A 22,867-nucleotide genomic window follows, 5' to 3' on the forward strand; every position below is an offset into this window, starting at 1 on the left:
GTGTAGGAAACGAAGCAGGGACATGCCGCTGCTTCCGGGAGCCACGCGGAGTGGCCCCCAACCCTGCTCCCCGTCTGGAGCGGAGCAAGCCCCAAACCCCGCTCCCCAGCAGGAGCTCGAGTGCTGGATTAAAACAGCTGGTGGGCCAGAAGTGGTCCGTACTTTTCCCACCCCTGGTCTACAACATCTGGGCCTACAGTAACTAAGAGGGGCTACTTTAAGTTTAATACGTGTTTATCTCAGAGCTTCCTCAACAATAAGTTAAACTAGGAAGGAACCCTGGATCTGATTTTGTACAATGAAAGACTTCCCTCTAGAACTCATCTAATTTTTCCATGACAGTCTTTAAGACAAGTAAGTTTAAGCCTTGTTGAAAGATTAATCCCTAAAAGTCAATTTGCTACTGTATTTATGTACCTATGGGAGTGAAGGAGGAAAAAAAAGATACAGACTATAAATAGGTTCCTTAAGTAGAAGTTCAGGGGAAAGACCAGAATTTTTTTCCCCAACAGAAAAATCTTCTCATTTTATTTTATTAATACAGCTGCCTGTTAACAAGCCAAGCCATCAACTTTGAAGTTTGTTAGTCAAACTGACCCTGTAATAGACAAACTAGGGAGAGAAACTTTTTTAAAAATAGGAAAATGTACAACCAAGGTTGGCAGGGGGATTAGTGGGCAAGTAACTTACCTGATTCAAACTATTTTTTTTTTTAATTGACTGGATTTCAAGTCATCTGTGTCCCCTTAATCCTTTGGAAATTGGCTACTCCTGAAACGTTTTACACCTCAAGGAGAGGACCATTTCTAGAGTAGAGGCTCAAATGTAAGTGGCTCTGCAATGAATGCTTCCTCTTACACATCATCATCTGTGATGCAGGTAACTAGTAATGGGGATAAGAGAGTACCTTTGATCTGTGTTGTCACTCTAGCAAGGCTACAATATGGCCCTAAATTTATTACATTTATATCATGTACACTCATCCTTAGGGTTCAAGAGATTAAAAGACATGCCATACAGTATAATCCAATTTATTTTATGAATTGGTTGCACATTCCTCAAGTTGTGATGCTTTGATATAATCCAATGTATAAATGAATTTCAGTCACAATTTTTCATTATTCTGACATTTAAAATAATTATGTGACAAAACAAGCAGAAATCTTAAATATTCCAGAGCCCCTATCTTTTACGAACTCCCTATTTAGTGTGCCTATAGTGAAGTAATCAATTAGTGGTGTTCTACTGTGGGGCTTAGATACTGTACCTTTATACAGTGAAATGAAAGTAAAATACCAATCAGATATGCAAGTGATTAAAAGTGTTATACCTCCAAGTTCTTTTACATTCAAGACGGCATTCTGGAATGGCACTGCTTTTATGCTAAAACCTAAAATTAGAAACAAAAAGTGTTAGTGACTTATTTGGTAAGGTATTTTGAAATAGACTGTATCCATTAAAACTATTATATTCACTGTGGTTTTAGATAGGCTACTCAGTCACATTAAATATAGATTGCATAGAAGCAAATCAATGAATACAAGTAGACCTATAAGGAGGGCCCTACCAAATTCATGATCCATTTTGGTTAATTTCACAGTCATAGGGTTTTAAAAACAGTAAATTTCATGGTTTCAGATATTTAAATCTGAAATTTCACAGTGTTGTAACCATGGGGGTCACAAGCCAAAACGTAGTCCCGGGGGGGGAGGGCATGTCTCAGTATTGCCACCCTTACTTCTGCACTACTACCTTCAGAGGGCAGCTGCTGGCTAGGTGCCCAGCTCTGAAGGCAGCACCACTGCCAGCAACAACGCAGAAGTAAAGGTGGCAATACCATACCAAGACACCCTCAATTCTGCACTGCTGCTGGTGGCGGTGATGCTTTCCGAGCTGAGCTCTGACCCAGCAGATGCAAAGCTTCCTGCAGCCAGGGAGGTTCCTGGAGATGGGTCTGATCCAGCCCTGGGAGCAGCCCGTGCAAGGAAAGAGGAAGTCCCGTCCCTCCCCAGCCCATCTGGGACTAGCAACTGGAGTCTGGTGCAAAGTAGGAGCCCCTGGCCAGGGGACTCCCAGCCCTGCCTCTCCCCAGCTCCAGGTCCAGCACTTGGGAGTTCAAGAGACCTTGGGTTGGCTGTAGGGAAAGGGCGGGGGGGTTACCACAGTGACCCCTGACCACGGGGCCCTGGGCAGTTGCCCACCTGTAAGGTTGACCCTTCTCCCCCCGCAAAAAACGACGACCTCCCTATACCATGCCACCCTCGCTTCTGTACGCTGCTGGTGGCGGCGCTACCTTCAGAGCTGGGCTCCTGGCCAGCAGATGCCGTTCTCCGGGCGCCCAGCTGTGTGAAATCTGGTTTCCCCTACAATAGCCAGATTTCACGGGGGAGATCAGATTTCACAGTCTGTGACACATTTTTCATGGCCGTGAATTTGGTAGGGCCCTACCTATTATCTTGCCAATACAACCTTTCTATAAATAGGGATTTATTAGTTTAGCCACAGACACTCCATTCTGCTAATAACTCGTGCAACAAAGCATTACCCCCATCTCTCACATTCTTACTTAAAAGTGGTGTGGGAATGTAAGTCCAAAAAATAGAAATTGATAGAATACACATGTTTTTTGGCAATCCCCATTCAATTTTTTTTTTTTTTTTAAACTGAAACTGAAGTTTTGCATTATCATTAATAATATGAGGTAACCATTCTAGGATTTTTAACATAGAAAGAGACTGGGAAAATAAATTGAACTGCATACGTTGTTTTACTTAAAGTATGCTTTTCTTGGTCACTCTTAATATTAAGGTTGATAAAGGGATATAAATTATGTAGTAGACTTTACAACCCTGTTACACACATTTGTAGTATGTACTCTAGATGGTTAAACACTTCAGTAGGTGTTATGTATGTTTATAAGCCATGGATATAACCAACCTATTGACCGGCTGGACTAAATCTGTAACCATTTATTAACCTTTTATTAAAATATTGATTAATCATTTATTAGCCCTTTATAAACTATAAACAGAATAAGATCCCAGATGCATAGGAAGAAGCAATACACCTGAAGCTGCTCATGACAATCTGCTGCCCTAGGCTAAACTTCAGTGTACTGAACCCCTCCCATCCTCTAGAACAGAGGCTCTGAATTGGGGAGGGGGCACACAGCTAGCTTTCTGATGTCTTGGTGGTTATGGTAGAACTTGGTGGGGGCCAAGCCTCAGGTTGTACCACCATTCACTCTGGTTTGGCCTGGCCAAGTGTCAATGAGTGGCATTCCAACCCAGCACACTGGGTCCTAAGCATCCGTCCGGTTAGGCCCAGCTGCCCCTGGCACCTTGGCACAATCTGCTGCTCTAGGCAGGTGCCTAGTTTGCCTAGAGCATCTTCTTGCCCCAGTTAATAAGGGGGGAGAACATCTGGTTCCCACCAATTACTAAACATCAGCAGCTGCTGCCGCCAGGCAGCAGCAGAGGAGCCTGAGGAGCACTATACACTGTTGGGGGTTTCCAGGAGTCTCACAGTGACCAGTAGGGCCTCAGTGAGGACAGGGTGAAGTCACCCCAGGATCTCAAAAATGCAGAAAGGGTGGCAGCAGCGGTGGGAGGCACCATAGGACCCAAACAAGGCTTTTCCTTGGCCAGCACTGGGTGAGTGGACCCTGTGGGAGCCTGGGGTTTGAGGACCAAGCTGAACTCCTTCTCTCCCACCTCACTCCCAATTCATATGCAGGATCATGTGCAGTGGGGAAGGACAGCCAGGGAAACATATGGGGGTTTGGAGGAAGCTTGGAGTAGCAACAGTTTGAGCCAGAGGAGAAAAGCCAGGTGGTGCCTTGCAGAGGAGGCTGGACTAGGCACCCTTAACACAGAATAATGAATTGGTGTCGTCCACAGCAAGGGGGGGGCACAATGGGGATCAGAGAGGCTGCCTGAGCTCTCATCTCACTGCAGAGCAAGTGCATGTATGACGGGAGGAAGGCTGTCCAGTGTTACAGCTAGTATGGCAGCACCCTCTACTCACCACAGAGTTGTGTGTTCCCTCTCACAAGGGGGTGGGCAGATGGGTAGACTGTCACCACCACAGAGCTGTGAGGGGCAGGAAGGAGAATAGGGGAGATACAGGGACATTCCCACAGTTTGGAATTTCTTACAAGGATTCCCCAAATCCTAGCGTCCAGACACTAAAGGGTACATAAGCAACAGCATTGGCATTCTATAAGCTTTGCAGAGTTCTGGGACCAGGTTACAGCAGAGCAATGGGTCTCCCCAGCAGGCAGAATGTTACAGACCAAACACCTTTGATCCATCTCGCAGAAGGAACTTAGGGATGGGGCCACACACCATTGAGAGAGTTCCCTTTGTGAGGGGGGCATATGTATAGCGTGCACCTCTGTAGGTAACAGAAATTGGGGAAACTGAGGCATAGCTCAGGGCAGCTGCAGCCAATACTCCAGTCGAAACTGGCAACGAAATTTGGAAAAACTGGCACAGCTCAGGGCGTCTGAAGCTAAGATTCCAGCGTAAATTGAGGACCAACACTGGGGGGAAAAAGGTACAGATTAGGGTTGTTATGGCCAATGTCCCAGCAGATACTGAGAATCAAATGTGGGGAAACTGAGGCACGGCCCAGGATGGCTGTGGCCAAGATTCCCAAGGAAACTGGATCACAGCCCAATGTTGCTGCAGCTAAACCACAACCAAAACTGGCGAAACAGGCACAGTATTCAAGCTATAGGTGCAGCAATCGGAAGGCTGCGATCTAAGACAAAAGGACTTTTACAGAGAGTGGCCCTGGATATTGGGGGACACCTCAGTCATGGACCCTGACATGCAACACACTGAGGCAGGACAAACACCCACCCTCCCATTCATGAAATCAGAGTAGAATTGGGTTTCTTTAAGATCTAATGTGGGCATTATGCTAGTCGCCCTTTTTCCTTGGGGGCTGGGAAGGAATTTTTCCCTCATCACCAAATAGGCCTAGGCAGAGAGGGTTTCTTCACCTCCCCCACAGCAGGTCAGGGAGGTTAGGTTAATATAGCAGATATCCAGTGCAGGTACTTGTTATGGAAGGGACACTGATTGGATAAAATTGATTGGAAGGGGATTTAAAGGAAAGCACCCCCACCCCTTCAGGAAGCTGGGGAAGGGGAGTTTGGGGCTCCTAACTTTAGTATAGCACACACAGTATCAACATGTTTACACATGCAATATCTTTGAAGTGATTTGGTCAGGCACAATTCTGAGGGTTGCCCAGGTTTGCCAATCCAGCACTGTATTTCTTGCTGAACGGAACAGAAGAACTGACATACCAGGACAGACCAGTCACTTCCGGTACTCTGGTTCAGACACTGGCCAATAACAGATGCTTCAGAGAAAGATGCAAGAAACCCTGCAGAGATCACTTATGGAATAATCTGCCCATACAGCAAGTTTCTTCCTAACTGAGGAGCTGGATGTTGGTTTATGCCCTGAATCAGGAGGGTTTTATCCCTTTAAAGTCTATACTCTGAAACCTATGATATAACTGTAATGGCAATGAATTCCACAGGCTGAGTACACACTGTGTAAGAAACAGTATTACCTTGAATCAGTTTTAAATTTCTTACCATTCTATTTTATTTAAATTATTAAAATATGAGGATATTGAGCACACCATGAAAACCAGTTAAGGCTGCTCATGGACAAGAATGCAAAACTCAAAACCACATATATGAAACACAGTGTAAACTTACATACCTACATACACCAACTTCTCACACAAACACTGCCACACACACCCTCCCTATTACACAAACAAATGAACTGTACTCAATCACTCGGGTCACATATCTAGAAAAACATCACATCACAAGATTGCTCTTCCTCCTCTATGACCTAATCTCTCCTTCTTATTAATTTTATACCCAGGTATTTGTTTTTGTCATTTCACCATTTTTCATTAATGCATAGTGTGTCACAATCATCTCTTATTGACAGGCATCCTGGTTCTCCTATGTTTGTTTTTAAGCTTCTTGCATTGGTATAGATACATTTATAAGTTTTAGTTATGTCTGTTTATATTTAACTCTTTTATTTCACCCTGTTTTTGTAGAATTTATCTCTGATCTAAACCTGCCCCAGCTCAATTCCTCTCCTCCACTGACCAAAGAGAAAGGATTATGACCAAAAACAAACACTGACCATTGATGAAGTTTCCTTTTGGTTACTTACACATTCCACAGTGCTGCAGTGACTGATTTTGGAAGGACCTAAATCCTAATGTGTATCCTCTAGTTTCCTCATCTCACCCCATTTACTATCACCTTTTCCCCCCACTTTGTGCCTATGTAGCAAAGCCCCTTAAGGAATAAGACTTCAAAGGTTTCTTTCTTCCCTTTTTGGTGTCTATGGAAAAATCCACAGGGGGTAGGACTTTTAGAAATTAACAATTTAGATACACCACCCATGTTACTGGAGAGCTCTCTCTCTTTTAAAATGCACCAGATTGTACATGTTTTTGTGAAAATTCCCCAGGAAAGAATATCACTAAATTTTGCGAGAGTAAGCCGCCTTTGCACCTTTGTTAATGACGCGGTTCAAAACACTGTTAAAAAGATTTTAAAAATGAATTACTATGCTGAAGATCTACACAGCCTTCAGCACATACTTTAAACCTAACCCAGTTAGTGTAGCCATTCATCTTTAAACAAAATATAACACACACACTCACTTTTCAAACTATACACACACCCCACACAGTAGTACAATGAACATGGAACTAACTAGGAAGTGGCCAAGGGAATAAATATGTTCTATTTGGATAATTGATATAAATATATTAGGAATCAAACTTTAAAAAATTGTTACTGTAAACTCAAAATTTCTGGGCTACAAAAGTATCAAGGATTAGCTTTATTCTACATATTAGTTATTTAGTTCCCATATTCCTTTTCCATCATGTGCATTTGAATTATTAATAGAGAAACAAATATATGAAATGAATTGGAGGGCGGGTATTTTATTAGTAATTATTATTATAATAATAAGGAATAAACCTAATGTGTAATTTAACTGACAATCATCTAAAGTATTAGAAACATTACTTTTGGTTGAAAAAAATATTCCTGACAGCAGCATCATACCTGTTGTAGACACTATATTCTCTGGGCTTTCACTGCAAAGCTGTGACAGTAGACTTGTCTTGCCAGAACCAGTGAGACCTATACAAACCAAGTCATATTCAGGTCGTGGAGGTGGTGGTCCCTTGCAGCAAAGCGCTTTAAAACACTGCCAGGAAAAACAAAAAAAGACTTCTCATATTCTATAACAAAATTTAAAAGTTCCAGTTCACAAAATTAAAGGCAACAAAGACAAGCAAGATAGTCTCTTTTTTCTAAATGTCCTGGTACAATCAGCATTTACTACACTATGATTAGCCCAACCGGAGTCTAAAAAACCAGATTTTTAAGAAAGCATTAGTGTACTAATTTTTCACCTAGATCTGATATGCATGGGATGAGCAATCTGATTTAATTTCCTGAATATCATTAAAAAAATGCACATTTAATGAGATAAGTGTGGATGCTATTCAAATATTTGTCCAACCATGTTTGCTGCCATCATTAGAGTCAGCAGGAGATGCAAGTGCTAGCCACTTTTGTACCTAATGCCATACCTGGCCCAACTAGCAAGCTGTTTTAGAGCTGCTGCTTGCCACACTGTCGCAGCTTCGGGAAAGGGTAGAAATTTTTTGGCGCCATTGTCTTCATCCCCTCTCCAATATTCCCCTACTTGTACTTTCAAGGGGATGCCGTTCCGTTTACAGTCAGCTTGAACTGGCTTTCAGGATATCTTTTATAACAGTTAAAACAAACACACTATGTAGGTTTACTAATGTACACATTTTAGGAGCAAATTACACCTTGTTCACCGCACTATACAATAGAGAGGTGTAAATTAATCATTGTGTCACTGTATGAAGAACTAAACTGCCTAAACTATGTCTTCCTTCTAGCAACATACATGCCTCTTAAGAGCCAGTGCAGCAATTTAATTAGTACTTTAGACCTTTATTTATGCATTACAGGTAAAATCTTTACAAACAATTCAAAAGATCGCCATTCTGACAAAACCAGCGCTAAAGGCTTCTGCATAATATTTATATTCAAGTATGAACTATCACCACATTTTAGTTAAGTCTGTAAAATGCACTGCCCAAAACAAAGCATTCTCTCAGCAAGCACTCATCAGTATCAACTACCCCCCAAGAGTAGGGCACAAAGTAGCTGTAGCAAGTGATAGACAATTCATGCCTGGCTGCATATTTGAAACACACACACACGCACGCCCACGATAAGATCCATCACTAGGTATCAAATCCAGCAGCTTCAGCACCAGAAATGTGAGTCTACCACCTAGCTAAAGTAGTAGTACTTGTAAATAGCAAGCGAGTACATTACAGGACACCAACTAGAGGGAGACATGATCACACAGCCAGTTTACTATGATGCTACATTTATAATGGGATTATTTTGGATTAAATGATATATGATTGATAATGAATTTAATCTGGAGGAATGTTAACATTTTAATGGTTCTTTTGAAAACAATATGCGTAACACTCAACCTCTTATTTTAAACACATCAAGGGCTTGAATTTTCATATCCATGTGTCCCTATTTATTTGAGTGGTAGATAATAGGTCTGTCTGAGGGCAGGATTTGGCAGCATCAGTCTTGTTACATATTTTTTCTTGTCTATGCCTGCATAAAGATTAACACACTGCAAATATACACAATTCCAATGCAAAATGTTTCATTCTGCAGTCTTATTGGTTTGTTCCCTTACACCAGCCAGTCTAAAGAAACAATCTTCATAAACAAAATGACAATGGCACATAAAATAGGAAGAATCCACGCTGACTTTCAGATTCCAGGCAGAGTACGCAATGGTGACAGGAAAACCCCTGACTTATTTGTGAACCAAGCAAGTTTTATATGAAACTTGAGATTCAACATCAAACAAACTCATTATTTTTTTCCTCCAAAGCCATTTTCCACACATTAGTCAACATAGCTTCTTTATTCCCTTTATAAAAGCCAAAGTGCAAATATATGATTTGCCCAAAAATATTCACTTACAATTAATGTAGTTAAATAAAGAAAATATCAATTTTTGTATTTAGAAAGAATATAGGCTTTACTGCAATATGTTTGTTATTTTCTTATCTTATGAATAGTGAATTTTCTTGCATATTGAATGTAACATTTTATTTTGTTGACATAAAAGGAATAAGTTCTTAAACCATGGAATGTGTTGGCCTGAAAATATTTCCACAATTTAAAAGGCTACACATACTTTTTATCATTGGCCAAGTTTAAAAACAAATCAGCTTCTTCCCACAACTCTGGACTACAGGCAAAACGTTTCCGGTGCTCCCATCAGTAACATGTTTAAAGATTATATAAAACAGTTTTTAAGACTTCCATTGCCTAGTAATCTATATTTACCCATCTCACTGGCCAATAGTTTTATAAGCAAGACACATTTTAAACCCAACTATAGCCATTCACACTAAGAAAGTTATCCTTTAACAATGCTGGGCAACCACCATTGTCTTCCCACTCTGCAGGGGTAGAAAACTGTTTGGCTATTAATGCAAATGGGCCACACCATTTGAACATTCATTACAGAGATCAGATCTCACAGCTCTGGAAGCCATATTTATTATTTGTATTATCATAACATCTATGAGTCCCAGTCATGGACCGAACCCCATTGTGCTAGGCACAGAACAGAAAGACAGTCTCCTGCTCCAAAGCGCTCACAGCCCAAATAGACAAGACAGGCATAGGGTGAAGGAAGGAACAGAACACACAAGCAGAGTGAACAATGTGAGGGCATGTTTGTTCCATGATTTCTTCCCCGCCTTTAGGAGGGTATAAGGTAAACAGAAAGAAAAGAGATGGGAAATCAGTCATTGAAGGAAAAGAGTGAAGGGAACAAGGCAGGGGAAAAAAGTAAAAGGGGCAGACATGGAGTGATGCTGAGAAGAGACCATGAGGGAGGATTGGAGCAATCAGCACAGGTCAGAGAAAGTCCAGTCAAAATTAGCCACTTCATTTTCAACCCTGTTTTGGTGGATGAGTGGGGGATTGAAGAAAAAAAGCAAAAGGTTAATATCTCACTGTCAATCACAGGACATTTTCTTAGTGCAGACAGGGTCTTTAAATTGAGTCATCCCTAAATATCTCATTTCTGTTACCTACCACCTAGTTGTCATAAGGCTTTTAAGTTTAAAAAAACATATTTTTTTTTCTTTTTCACAGGTGTCGGCCCAAAAGATGTCACGTTAATAAAAAATAACACTTAAGTCACATCCATGTGTAAAGGAAAGAGGAAAATTTCCCCAATTTTTTGTTAAAAAACTTTTGATAAGAAACATTTGTGTGCTTGTTAGAAAGATATCAAGTATATAGTAAAATTTCAGGGGGTGTGTATGTATGTGTACGTGAAGTAGCTCGTTAATAATTTAGCCAATTGAACTTTTAAAGACTGTTGTGAGTGCAGAACTTTTACAACAGCATTTAATTTTATCTTCTGTTACTCTTACAGGCCCATCAGCTCACATAGCTTCTTGTTGCCCCAAGAAAAATCTATAATCAGAACTGTAGCTGAATGATGTTTTTAATGCACTCAATGAGGTTGTTATTCCTATGTCAATAAAATGCATTCTAATATTTAAAGGTGTGTATGTGGTGTTGTGGAATGCAATAATAGTTTATCTTATCTATATACATATTCCTTGCAATCCTGGGTCTGATTTATTACATTGTAAAGCATTTTAAGATCATGTTAACAACAATTACTGTAGACATTACAAGTGTACACTGCGCTCTACAAAACATCTTTGGACACATTTCCTGTCCCAAATGAAAAGCAATATTTAAAACCATACTACATATTCAGAGATCTCACGGAGTGTATTAAAAACATGACTAATAGGGCACACTAACAGAGCAGCAATCCCTGTCCTAATAGTGAGTTGCACTGTCAGTCCCACTCTTGGAACCTCCCCCTCTTATGGTCCTCATACTCAACCTTCAGGGCGAGTGTGCCCAGATTCACAAGGACATTGCATAAGCCTTACTTTGTGGGACCAGTTTTAGACTCCAGAATATTAACTGTCAAAAATCAACAATTAAAGTGACAAATGACACTGATAAGATCAACAGTCCAGAATTTAACTATTATTAACGAACTACTGCAAAAACAAAAAACAAAAAAAAGCACCACAACTGAAATTTTACTATATATTTGATATTGTTCTTCCCAGGACACAGATATTCTCCTACTCTTTTCAGAAACTGCTATGGGATGTTTAACATCCTCTAAGAACGGCCATACTGGGTCAGACCAAAGGTCCACCTAGCCAAGGATCCAGTCTTCCGACAGTGGCCAATGCCAGGTGCCCCAGAGGGACTGAGCAGAACAGGTAATCATCAAGTGATCCATGCCCTGTCACCCATTCCCAGCTTCTGGCAAACAGAGGCTAGGGACACCATGCCTGCCCATTCTGGCTAATAGCCATTGATGGACCCATCCTCCATGAATTTATCTAGTTCTTTTTTGAACCCTGTTATAGTCTTGGCCTTCACAACATTCTCTGGCAGAGAGTTCTGCAGGTTGACTGTGCATTGTGTGAAAAAATACTTCCATTTGTTTTAAATCTGCTGCCTATTAATTTCATTTGGTGACCCTTAGTTCTTGTGTTATGAGAAGGGGTAAAAAAACACTTCCTTATTTACTTTCTCCACACCCAGTCATGATTTTATAGACCTCTATCATATCCCCCCTTTAGTTGTCTCTTTTCCAAACTGAGAAGTCCCAGTCTTATTAATCGCTTCTCATACAGAAGCTGTACCAGACCTCTAATCATTTTTGTTGTCCTTTTCTGAACCTTTTCCAGAAAATAGCAGAGGGCAGGGAACACTAACAAAGCAGCAATCCCTGTCCTAAGAGTGAGTTGCACTGTCAGTCCCACTCTTGGAACTCCTCCTCTTATGGTCCTCATACTCAACCTTCTGGGCGAGTGTGCCAACATTCACAAGGACATTGCAGAAGCCTTACTTTGTGGGACCAGTTTTAGACTCTAGAATATTAACTGTCAAAAATCAACAATTAAACAAAGTGACAAATGACACTGATAAGATCAACAGTCCAGAATTTAACTAGCATGAGAAGTACACACACTTTCAACAATTGCATTAAAGATGTTTTTAATTTGTTTTAAACAAAGGTCTTCAGCTCTACTTCTCATAAGTAGACAAGGTAGTGAAATATTCAAGAATCTGCTATATTTCATTTTCCTGGCTGTTTACTAAAACCAAGACTACAGGGACATTAGGAAGTACTATGTGCATGAGCCCACGAACACACAGCTGGTAGGAGCTAGTTTTAGGCTTCCCAGCCTTCATAGCTTCCCTAAAGCTAAAAAGGTACAAGAATTATGAGCAATGGCTAAACTCTGTCATCACCTATCCCAGTCTTCCAAGGTGTTTGTAGCACAGGTGTTGCCATTGTTTCAACATAGTCCTGGACTCATGAGTATTGCACTACACGGCACTCTTTGGCACTTGCTCTGGTGAAAGGAAAGTCTCTTATACACTACTTCCATTTAAAAGCTGTAACATATAAAGTTTTTAAAAATCCATTTTTATAAAGTATCAGATTCCTACTTCAGCACACATAATACCACAGCTTTAAAGTTTCAAATGGAGCCATGGAAACGATGTGAGCCATTTTCAATTTTCTTCAACTGATGAGAAATCCAAGGTGATAGCCACAATGCAACAGGTCATATGGTAATACCGAAAACCCCTGAACAGTTTCTCATACAAAATCACCCCTGTATTGTAATTCCTAGATAAAAACTACATTAATATGGAGTTAATGTTGAGAGTATTTGTCAGTAACTTAGGGTAAAATACATTACAGGGATGTTGCAATTATCCCAGACACAAACATTATAAACCCAGGAAATTCAGAGTTAAGATTAAGCTTAAAAAATCCAAAGCTGTTAAGAAATGGATACGCATCATTCCCTTCACACTGCCCTGCAGTGTCACCAGGTGTCACAAGGTGGGCTGGCCCTTCCAATGGAGTCTGAGTTCAGCCTCACTTGCTACTAGGTTACCTCTCAGAACATGAGTCATGTCCTGGGGGAGAATGTGGCTGAAACAAGGCTGGCTGGAAGATGTAGGATGGGAATCTGGGAGGCAGTGACCATGAGTTGGTTGAGTTCAGGATCCTGACACAGGGAAGAAAGGTAAGCAGCAGAATACGGACCCTGGACTTCAGGAAAGCAGACTTCAACTCCCTCAGGGAACTGATAGGTAGGATCCCTTGGGGGAATAACATGAAGGGGAAAGGAGTCCCGGAGAGCTGGCTGTATTTCAAGGAATCCCTATTGAGGATACAGGGACATACCATCCCGATGTGTCGAAAGAATAGTAAATATGGCAGGCGACCAGCTTGGCTTAACGGTGAAATCCTTGCGGATCTTAAACAGAAAAAAGAAGCTTACAAGAAGTGGAAGATTGGACAAATGACCAGGGAAGAGTATAAAAATATTGCTCGGGCATGTAGGAATGAAATCAGGAGGGCCAAATCACACCTGGAGCTGCAGCTAGCAAGAGATGTTAAGAGTAACAAGAAGGGTTTCTTCAGGTATGTTGGCAACAAGAAGAAAGCCAAGGAAAGTGTGGGCCCCTTACTGAATGAGAGAGGCAACCTAGTGACAGAGGATGTGGAAAAAGCTAATGTACTCAATGCTTTTTTTGCCTCTGTCTTCACGAACAAGGTCAGCTCCCAGACTGCTGCGCTGGGCATCACAGCATGGGGAGTAGGTGGCCAGCCCTCTGTGGAGAAAGAGGTGGTTTGGGACTATTTAGAAAAGCTGGACTTACACAAGTCCATGGGGCCGGACGCGTTGCATCCGAGAGTGCTAAAGGAATTGGCAGCTGTGATTGCAGAGCCATTGGCCATTATCTTTGAAGACTCGTGGCGAACAGGGGAATTCCCGGATGACTGGAAAAAGGCTAATGTAGTGCCAATCTTTAAAAAAGGGAAGGAGGAGGATCCTGGGAACTACAGACCAGTAAGCCTCACCTCAGTCCCTGGAAAAATCATTGGAGCAGGTCCCTCAAGGAATCAATCCTGAAGCACTTACACGAGAGGAAAGTGATCAGGAACAGTCAGCATGGATTCACCAAGGGAAGGTCATGCCTGACTAATCTAATCACCTTCTATGATGAGATTATTGGTTCTGTGGATGAAGGGAAAGCAGTGGATGTATTGTTTCTTGACTTTAGCAAAGCTTTTGACACGACCTCCCACAGTATTCTTGTCAGCAAGTTAAAGAAGTATGGGCTGGATGAATGCACTATAAGGTGGGTAGAAAGTTGGCTAGATTGTCGGGCTCAACGGGTAGTGATCAATGGCTCCATGTCTAGTTGGCAGCCGGTATCAAGTGGAGTGCCCCAACGGTCGGTCCTGAGGCCGGTTTTGTTCAATATCTTCATAAATGATCTGGAGGATGGTGTGGATTGCACCCTCAGCAAATTTGCGGATGATACTAAACTAGGAGGAGTGGTAGATATGCTGGAGGGCAGGGATAGGATACAGAGGGACCTAGACAAATTGGAGGATTGGGCCAAAAGAAATCTGATGAGGTTCAACAAGGACAAGTGCAGAGTCCTGCACTTAGGACAGAAGAACCCAATGCACCGCTACAGACTAGGGACCGAATGGCTAGGCAGCAGTTCTGCGGAAAAGGACCTAGGGGTGACAGTGGACGAGAAGCTGGATATGAGTCAACAGTGTGCCCTTGTTGCCAAGAAGGCCAATGGCATTTTGGGATGTATAAGTAGGGACATAGCCAGCAGATCGAGGGACGTGATCGTTCCCCTCTATTCGACATTGGTGAGGCCTCATCTGGAGTACTGTGTCCAGTTTTGGGCCCCACACTACAAGAAGGGTGTGGAAAAATTGGAGAGAGTCCAGAGAAGGGCAACAAAAATGATTAGAGAACTGGAACACATGACTTATGAGGAGAGGCTGAGGGAACTGGGGATGTTTAGTCTGCAGAAGAGAAGAATGAGGGGGGATTTGATAGCTGCTTTCAACTACCTGAAAGGTGGTTCCAAAGAGGATGGTTCTAGACTATTCTCAGTGGTAGAAGAGGACAGGACAAGGAGTAATGGTCTCAAGTTGCAGTGGGGGAGGTTTAGGTTGGATATTAGGAAAAACTTTTTCACTAGGAGGGTGGTGAAACACTGGAATGCGTTACCTAGGGAGGTGGTAGAATCTCCTTCCTTAGCAGTTTTTAAGGTCAGGCTTGACAAAGCCCTGGCTGGGATGATTTAATTGGGGATTGGTCCTGCTTTGAGCAGGGGGTTGGACTAGATGACCTCCTGAGGTTCCTTCCAACCCTGATATTCTATGATTCTATGTAAGGGCAGCCTGTATTCAGGCATAAAGAAGAGAGACAAAGGAGATGCCAGAGGTAAGCTTACATAGGAAGAGGCCCAGGCAACAACTAAGTTGGCTAAGGGCAAAACAACCAAATCACATAGGGTCCTTTGGTCAGAAACCTGTAGTAGAAGGAGCTCGTGCATCCCCCTATATCACCTCGTTTGGAGTTGCTGCATCCACCTCTGTTTACAAAGGGAAGGAGGAATGTTGAGTGGAATCCAAAGACAGTGGGAATTTGAGCTCAACAGAAGAGCTAAAAACTGAAGGTTGATAAACCCAGACCCTCAGAAGAAGAAGGGCTTTGTCCTGGAAGAATCTGGGGTGGAAAACTGTTTATTTGTATTGCCATTAGATTATATTTTACTCCAGAAGATGTGAACACAGGCCAAGAGCTAAGTCACCCTGGAGCCTGTAAAGCACTAAAGACTTCAGGCTAAAAGAAGCAGTGTCTTCTCAATCTGGGAAACTGAGGCTGAGAAATGGGGAAACTGAGGCAGCAGGTGCATCCAATATCAGACCAAGGAAACGACTGCTACGCCATATAATTACGATTAATGGACAATAGTATTTGCAGTCTCAGGCCAGTAACACCCATGTCTCTGAACAGTGGAACATCCTTGAGTAACTGGCAAGTGAAAGAGTAAATTACTTACTTTGAAAGAAGCAGGATGACAGGTATCACATAGGATTCCTATGAGCCCACCGCCTCAGAGTTTGGCTCTCTCTTCTCTTTAGGGCATAGATTATTGCCATCTCCAAGAGTGCCAACTATGGAAAGAATTTCTGAAGGATTCACATTTATCCTTGTGAACAACTGACATAAAAAGCTCTTCTTCCTGCACATTCATGGACTGGCTGAGGTAAGTGAGGCAGCAACAGTTGGAATGGAATAAAAGGGAGGGGACTCCTGCTTCCAGCCCAACTGCCAGAACTCAGAGGATCCCAATCTCCCAGTTTGGCCCATCTCATAGTGGGGAGGAGAGGCCCTAGAATGAGAATCCTGTGTACATGAGATATTTAAAGGAAAGTTACAGATTTACTGTAAATGTCCATGCTTTGAGAGTATACCACACTCAAAGATCTGTGTATTCATGTGTGGTGGTGGGTGGGTGGGGGGGGGGTTTGTATTAGAAAAAAAATTAAAGGAAACGTGAGTTGAAACTAAAGTAAAATTGTATCTTGAAGAAATGTGCATATTTACCCACTCAACTGGAAATAATTGCAGTTGCAGAAAAATGTACAAAATTAAGCACCACTGTCTTTTTTTTTACTATTGTTTTTGGTGATCGTGTGCAAGAGTTATGGGGAAACAGCAGCCAGTAAGACTTGCACCTAGGAATTTCCACCCCAGCTTATTACAGTTTTAGGTGGATCAGTATTTGAGCTGAAAATCCTCTCAACAGTGGCCCTTTAAAAAAATCCTAGTGAGATTTCTTCTGGGGAAAGCATTAAATATTGTGTCTGTAGCAGGAGTGGCCAAACATTTTTTACATGTGGGCTGCTCGGAGATCACAGCTCTGGGCAGCAGACGTCCCTGAACTATTACTTTCTCACCAACATGCTGCACTGCCTCAGGCCATGCAGTCTTTCTTCGCCTACTCGTACTTCTCATTTCACTCTCCTTTTGGGGATGAAATACTCCATTATTTCTGCTTTGTTCTGGACTCATCTCCTGTCTGTTTCTTTTGTTGTACTAACAGAAGCAGGGAATTTCATGCTTAATTATTCTCTCTTGCACGCGCACACACACACACAAAATATTCAGGAAACAGAGTTAAGGATGAAAGCTCATCCTTAATTCTGTCCCCTTGTGCTTGTATGTTAAAATATGATCTCCCTTTATATTTTATTTGTTACTTAAGACAACATGATGCAAATGGCTTTCTTATACCAAACTTGCATAACATTAAAGCAGTGCTACTCAAAGTGGTGATCCGTGGACCGGTGCCGGTCCGCGAGCCATCAGCTGCCAGTCTGTGCACACATTGGGGGGAAAAAAAATGCCGGTCCCCCACATCAGATAGCTTGAGAAGCACTGCATTAAAGTATAGCACAGTGCAGTAACCAGGCTAAGCTGACTAAAACTCAATGAGATCTTCAAAACAAGCCAAGTTTACAGAAAATGAGTTCAGTCGATATGATAACCCTACATAAGATTGCAAAAACACAAAGGGTCTTGATCATATTGGAAGAAAAAAAGAGAATTAAGAGAAAACATGAAAGAGACAGACAAGATAAGAAAAGGAAGAGGAAGAGAGGAAAAAAACAAGACAAAAATAAAGTGAGGTTAAGGAAGAGAAGAACAAAATGAAGGAAGACAGTAAACTAAGCTGTTTATCATAATAAAATTCATGCAAGGTTTGACTATATCATGTACGTCTATGGAACATCAAATATAAATGCTGAAGTACAATAGGTATTGTATACTGTGCCAAACAAAAAAAATAAAGGCTCTGCTAGAAAAATCTTACAATCTGAAGGCACAAGCAAGCAAGCATTAATTTCTCTATGTTCAAGTGTTCAGTTCAAAGTGAGGATGGGAAGAAAGAGGTTTCCCAGCTTCTGGGGAAATGTATTTCCCATTCCCACCCCCTGCTTTCTCTGTATATTGCTAAACCAACCCTGGTAAGTTATTAAGGCCCCAATTCAGCAAAGCATTTAAGCACATGCATATGTGCTTTCTTGAATACAGATGAACTTAAGCATGTTCTTAAATGATTTGCAGAATTGGAGCCTCAGTGTCTTGTGAAAACCCCAGACTCCACCAAATTACATATATCCTCCCTATCCAAAAAAATATATCACCAGGGGAGAACAACTGGCAGACCACACTTCACCAGAGTATTTATTACCCTCTCCTCTCCCCCCAATATGCTTACTATTTTTAATTAGTGCACAGAAGATTTTAACTGGTCGTCAGTCCATCCCTGTACCAAACCGACTGTACTTAAGAATAATGTTTCAGAAAGATAATTGAAAGCCTCTGAATACACAATTTTGTCACATCAAAAAAAAGAGAAGAAAAAAATCAAACATGTATAATTATATTGAAATAAAAACTAAGAATTGATGGGAAATACCAGACAAAGCATCAGAAACACCATTTAGGACTATAAATGTGCAAAAGTTAAGAGATGTGGCACCACTTGTCATTTCTAGTTAGGATGAAAGACATGTACAGATTTTTTTTAAAACAATAGCCTACAGCTTACAGGCTTGCTAAAAGCCATCATTTTGCAGGTTCTGAGCTTAGCCAAAATAAGCTTCTCCATCATGATTCATGTGTGTGACAAGGTGGGCTACAGAACACTATGTTTTCTTTAGTTCAGCACAACAGAATAATTACTCATGTTCTACAACAGTAATTATGACCCTATGATACAGTAATTGAAAGCTCACATGGGATCGCAGAAGCCAGAAGGAACCATATACACACTTAGTGCCCTTTGATTTTTCTAATTAGTGTTAAGTGTATGTATTCCAAATACAATTGCGTACTTTCTTCTCCCCTCCCGCAGAAAACTGCTCATGTGCAAGTAAGCCCTTGCCTAGCTGTATTTGACGTACATGTTGTGTGTAATATTAGATATGCAAGTATATATGACCAAAAAAAAAAAAAAAGCTAGTCTCAGAAATGTGTGCATCCAGGACAATGTGCTACCACTAAAAAGTTCAGGCCAAACAAATGATGAGGGAAAGGAAGGTCATGTCTAAAATATAGTGTATGCCAGTAACCATCAGTTACTGAGAAAGAGAAAAAGAAAAACAAACCACATATTTCAGCTCGTTGTACAGTGGATGCACTTAACTTACTACTGGTTTGAGAGTTTCTACTGCTCTACCTGTATTCCCAATTATGTTTATAGGAAATCACTCTCAAACCAATAACTTTCAAACTGGAGAACACATTTTAAGTGCAGCCACAAATCCAAGCCTGGTGTATTAGATGAAGAGAAAGTATGAAGACAACCCGTTATGGTCCTTCACACATTTCTAGGGCAGCAACAGCTTCTCATTCACGTTTAAGAGCTAGGAAAAAGTTCTTGGTTAAAAGTATGCTACTCTAAAACTCATTCTCTATGTGGTAAAACCCAACAAAAAGACCAAATGCAAAATGTAAATTTTGCAAACCACGCAGACTGAAAGAAAGAAAATTTAATTTAAGAAGCTGAAATAAATTCAACCAAAGATTAGCTGAAAGAAATGGAACAGCAGATTAGGAAATCAACAAACCTAACAGGAAAAGCGTGCCCCTACTTGTTGCAAGCGAGGTGGTCTCAAAAGGCTACGGGAGATCATTTCAACTATGGGCTGACAAAAGTAAAAATGGTTGATACAAGAAATCCTCTAAATGACTCCACCATAATAGTTACAAGATAGGAACAGATGAGCTATAGAGTGTTTCATCCACTCGACTCTACTGGGCATCACAAAACAGAACTAAATGTAGAACAAGTCACTGAGTCTACGAAAAAGGGACCTAAAGAAATCCTCTGAATGTGTTCTAAGGGGAAAAGAGGAACAGTAGAAGGTTTAATTTAGGAAAGTTTCCCACTTAGATTAAGCCACAGGATATATCTTGTACTTTCTTAAGCAGGATTTCATTCAGCCAGGGGAAGACACATCTCTAACAGACTACAGCAGGGATTGCTACTAAATCTGGTCTAACTAAGTATCTCCATGAATGTAACTGGAATACGATAGAAGAATTGGGGACACTAGTCAGAACAGGAAAATTTTACAAAGGGACCTACTCAGATTCGAAATAGAAGCAGAAAATGAAGTGAGATTCAATGTGGGGGCATGGAGAATCATCTAAAACTCACCTTACAATGTAAGGAAGAAACCCAGAAAGCAGTAATATAAGAAGAACTAACACTGACAGTAGAGAACAAGTTATACATGGGTATTGCAATGTGACAGGGCAACAAAGAAAGGGCAATACAATTTAGACCTGAACATGCAAAGGTATCAGATCAAAAGAGCTGGAAAACAGTACTTTCCTTACTGCTCCAGTGAGACCTCACCATGACTGATTCTGGGTGCTGCATTACCAGAAAGACTGACAAAACTAGTGGGAGCTTAAATGTGACTACCAAAAACTATTGGTGAGCAAGGGGGCCTGTGTGGGCTGATTCAGGAGGAGATAAACAGAACATGAAGAGATATTAGTCTATAAACATTTGAAGTCTAAACATTAAGGATGGAGAGGATCTATTACTACTGTAAGCAATATTATATATATATATATATATATATATATATATATATATATATATAAAAATAAAATGAGAAATGGGACAATCTGGGACAAGAGCATTTTTTATAAACATCAACTATATTCAGATTATCTGTGTGATATCAATCTGCCTGAATGCCAGGAGTTAAATCAAAAGAAAACAAAATAGACCCCTTGAGGAGACAATGGCTGGGCCATCAATAATGTACCCTTCCCAAGGCAAAAATCCTGTGATCAAAGGGGCTGAAAAGCTCAAAGATCCTAAAAAAGGAAGGAGGATATTGGATGAGATAGGAAAAGCTGACAGGCTGGGAAAACACAGACAGACAGATGCTGTGAACAGGAAAGGCTGCTTCTCCCTGGCAAAGATGGAGTTCAGTGGTCTGAGAGGAACTTACAAAAGGTGTATGTAATGTGCTTCAACCGTTTATTGTTGTTAGGTTTTGCTCTAAATGCTTTGTGCCCTTAACAAATGACTAAATGTCACAAAAACAGCTTCTTCAAACAAGGTATAACAGTAGATGTATGCTGTCACAGGCTCCTGGAGAAAGAGCTGGCAAAGGTACCAATCACTGTTGGTTGTGCTGAAGTATTATTTATTACTTCTATTACTGTAGTGCCTAGTCATGGCTGACAAACTAGGGGACTGTAGCCCATGCCCTGGTCTAAGAGTGGATGAACTGCAGAATTGCCACTCCCCTTGAAGCTCTGGTACTAGCCACTGTTGGACATAGATACTGGGCTAGATGGACCATTGGTTTGACCCAATATGGCAGTTTTGTTCTTACTGAATCCTACCTCAGCAGAAGGAAAGCTTAAGGCCGGACCCCTCTGGGGGTGCACTGGGTGAATCCCCCAGGAAGGGAAATGAGAGTAACTGTGACAATATTTTAAAAGGGAAAAAAAGATGGGCAGAAGGAGGAAAAAAGTGACAGTGAGATCTAGTGGGCTCTAAAAGGCTCCCCCAAGACAAAATGAAAGCTTCAGTGCTAGGACACACACACACACAAATTTTAAGTGTCCTGCAGGACATCTGCAGGGAAATGAACTAGAAGACCTAACAGGAATTTTCTATGTGAAACTTCCATGACTTTATAAATCTTCAGATTTGGACCTCACGGATATACCCTCTTGCCAACTAGTATCTCTCCCCTAGGTTCTCTGCAAGTTTATTACATTACTTCTGTCCTTTTCATATTTTTTATATATATATATATATATATATATATATATATATATATATATACACACACACACACACACACACACACACACACGGGCTGTCAAGTGATTTAAAAAATTGATCCTGATTAATCGCACATTTAAATAGAATACCATTTATTTAAATATTTTTGGATGTTTTCTACTTTTTCAAATATATTGATTTCAATTACAACACAATACAAAGTGTACAGTGCTCACTTTATATTTACTTTGATTACAAATATTTACACTGTAAAAAAAACAAGAGAAATAGTATTTTTCAATTCACCTGATACAAGTACTCTAGTGCAATCTCAATCATAAAAGTTGACCTTACAAATGTAGAATTCTGTACAAAAAATAACTGCATTCAAAAATAAGTGTAAAACTTTAAAGCCCACAAGTCCACACAGTCCTACTTCTTGTTCAGCCACTCAGACAAACAAGTTTGCTTATATTTGCAGGAGATAATGCTGCCCACTTCTTGTTTACAGTGTCACCTGAAAGTGAGAACAGACGTTTGCAGGGCACTGTTGTAGTTGGCGTTGCAAGATTTTTATATGCCAGATGTGCTAAAGATTTATATGCTTAAACGACCATTCCAGAGGACATGCGTCCATGCTGATTATGGGTTCTGCTCAGGAACGATCCAAAGCAGTGCAGACTGACGCATGTTCACCTTCATCATCTGAATCAGATGCCACCAGCAGAAGACTGATTTTCTTTTTTGATTATTCGAGTTCTGTAGTTTCCGCATTGGAGTGTTGCTCTTTTAAGACTTCTGAAAGCATGCTCCACACCTCGTCCCTTTCAGATTTTGAAAGGCACTTCAGATTCTTAAACCTTGAGTTAAGTGCTGTAGCTATCTTTAGAAATCTCACATTGGTACCGTCTTACAATGAAG

The 22,867-nt window shown here is 41.0% G+C and overlaps 1 protein-coding gene across 10 annotated transcripts in view; it reads right to left on the reverse strand.

Annotated features, from left to right (window-relative positions):
• Window positions 1-22,867, reverse strand: part of ARL15 (ADP ribosylation factor like GTPase 15) — a 334,164-nt gene that overhangs the window by 200,916 nt on the left and 110,381 nt on the right. For all 10 annotated transcript variants that reach the window (XM_043547423.1, XM_037902790.2, XM_043547417.1 and 7 more), the window contains 2 exons: window positions 7,130-7,274; window positions 1,331-1,390 (listed from right to left, as the gene is read on the reverse strand). In XM_043547423.1, the coding sequence (XP_043403358.1) occupies window positions 1,331-1,390; window positions 7,130-7,274 (205 nt within the window). The remainder of the gene's footprint in view (window positions 1-1,330; window positions 1,391-7,129; window positions 7,275-22,867) is intronic.

The sequence above is a fragment of the Chelonia mydas genome, chromosome 5, assembly GCF_015237465.2.
Source record: "Chelonia mydas isolate rCheMyd1 chromosome 5, rCheMyd1.pri.v2, whole genome shotgun sequence".
NCBI lineage: Eukaryota > Metazoa > Chordata > Testudines > Cheloniidae > Chelonia > Chelonia mydas.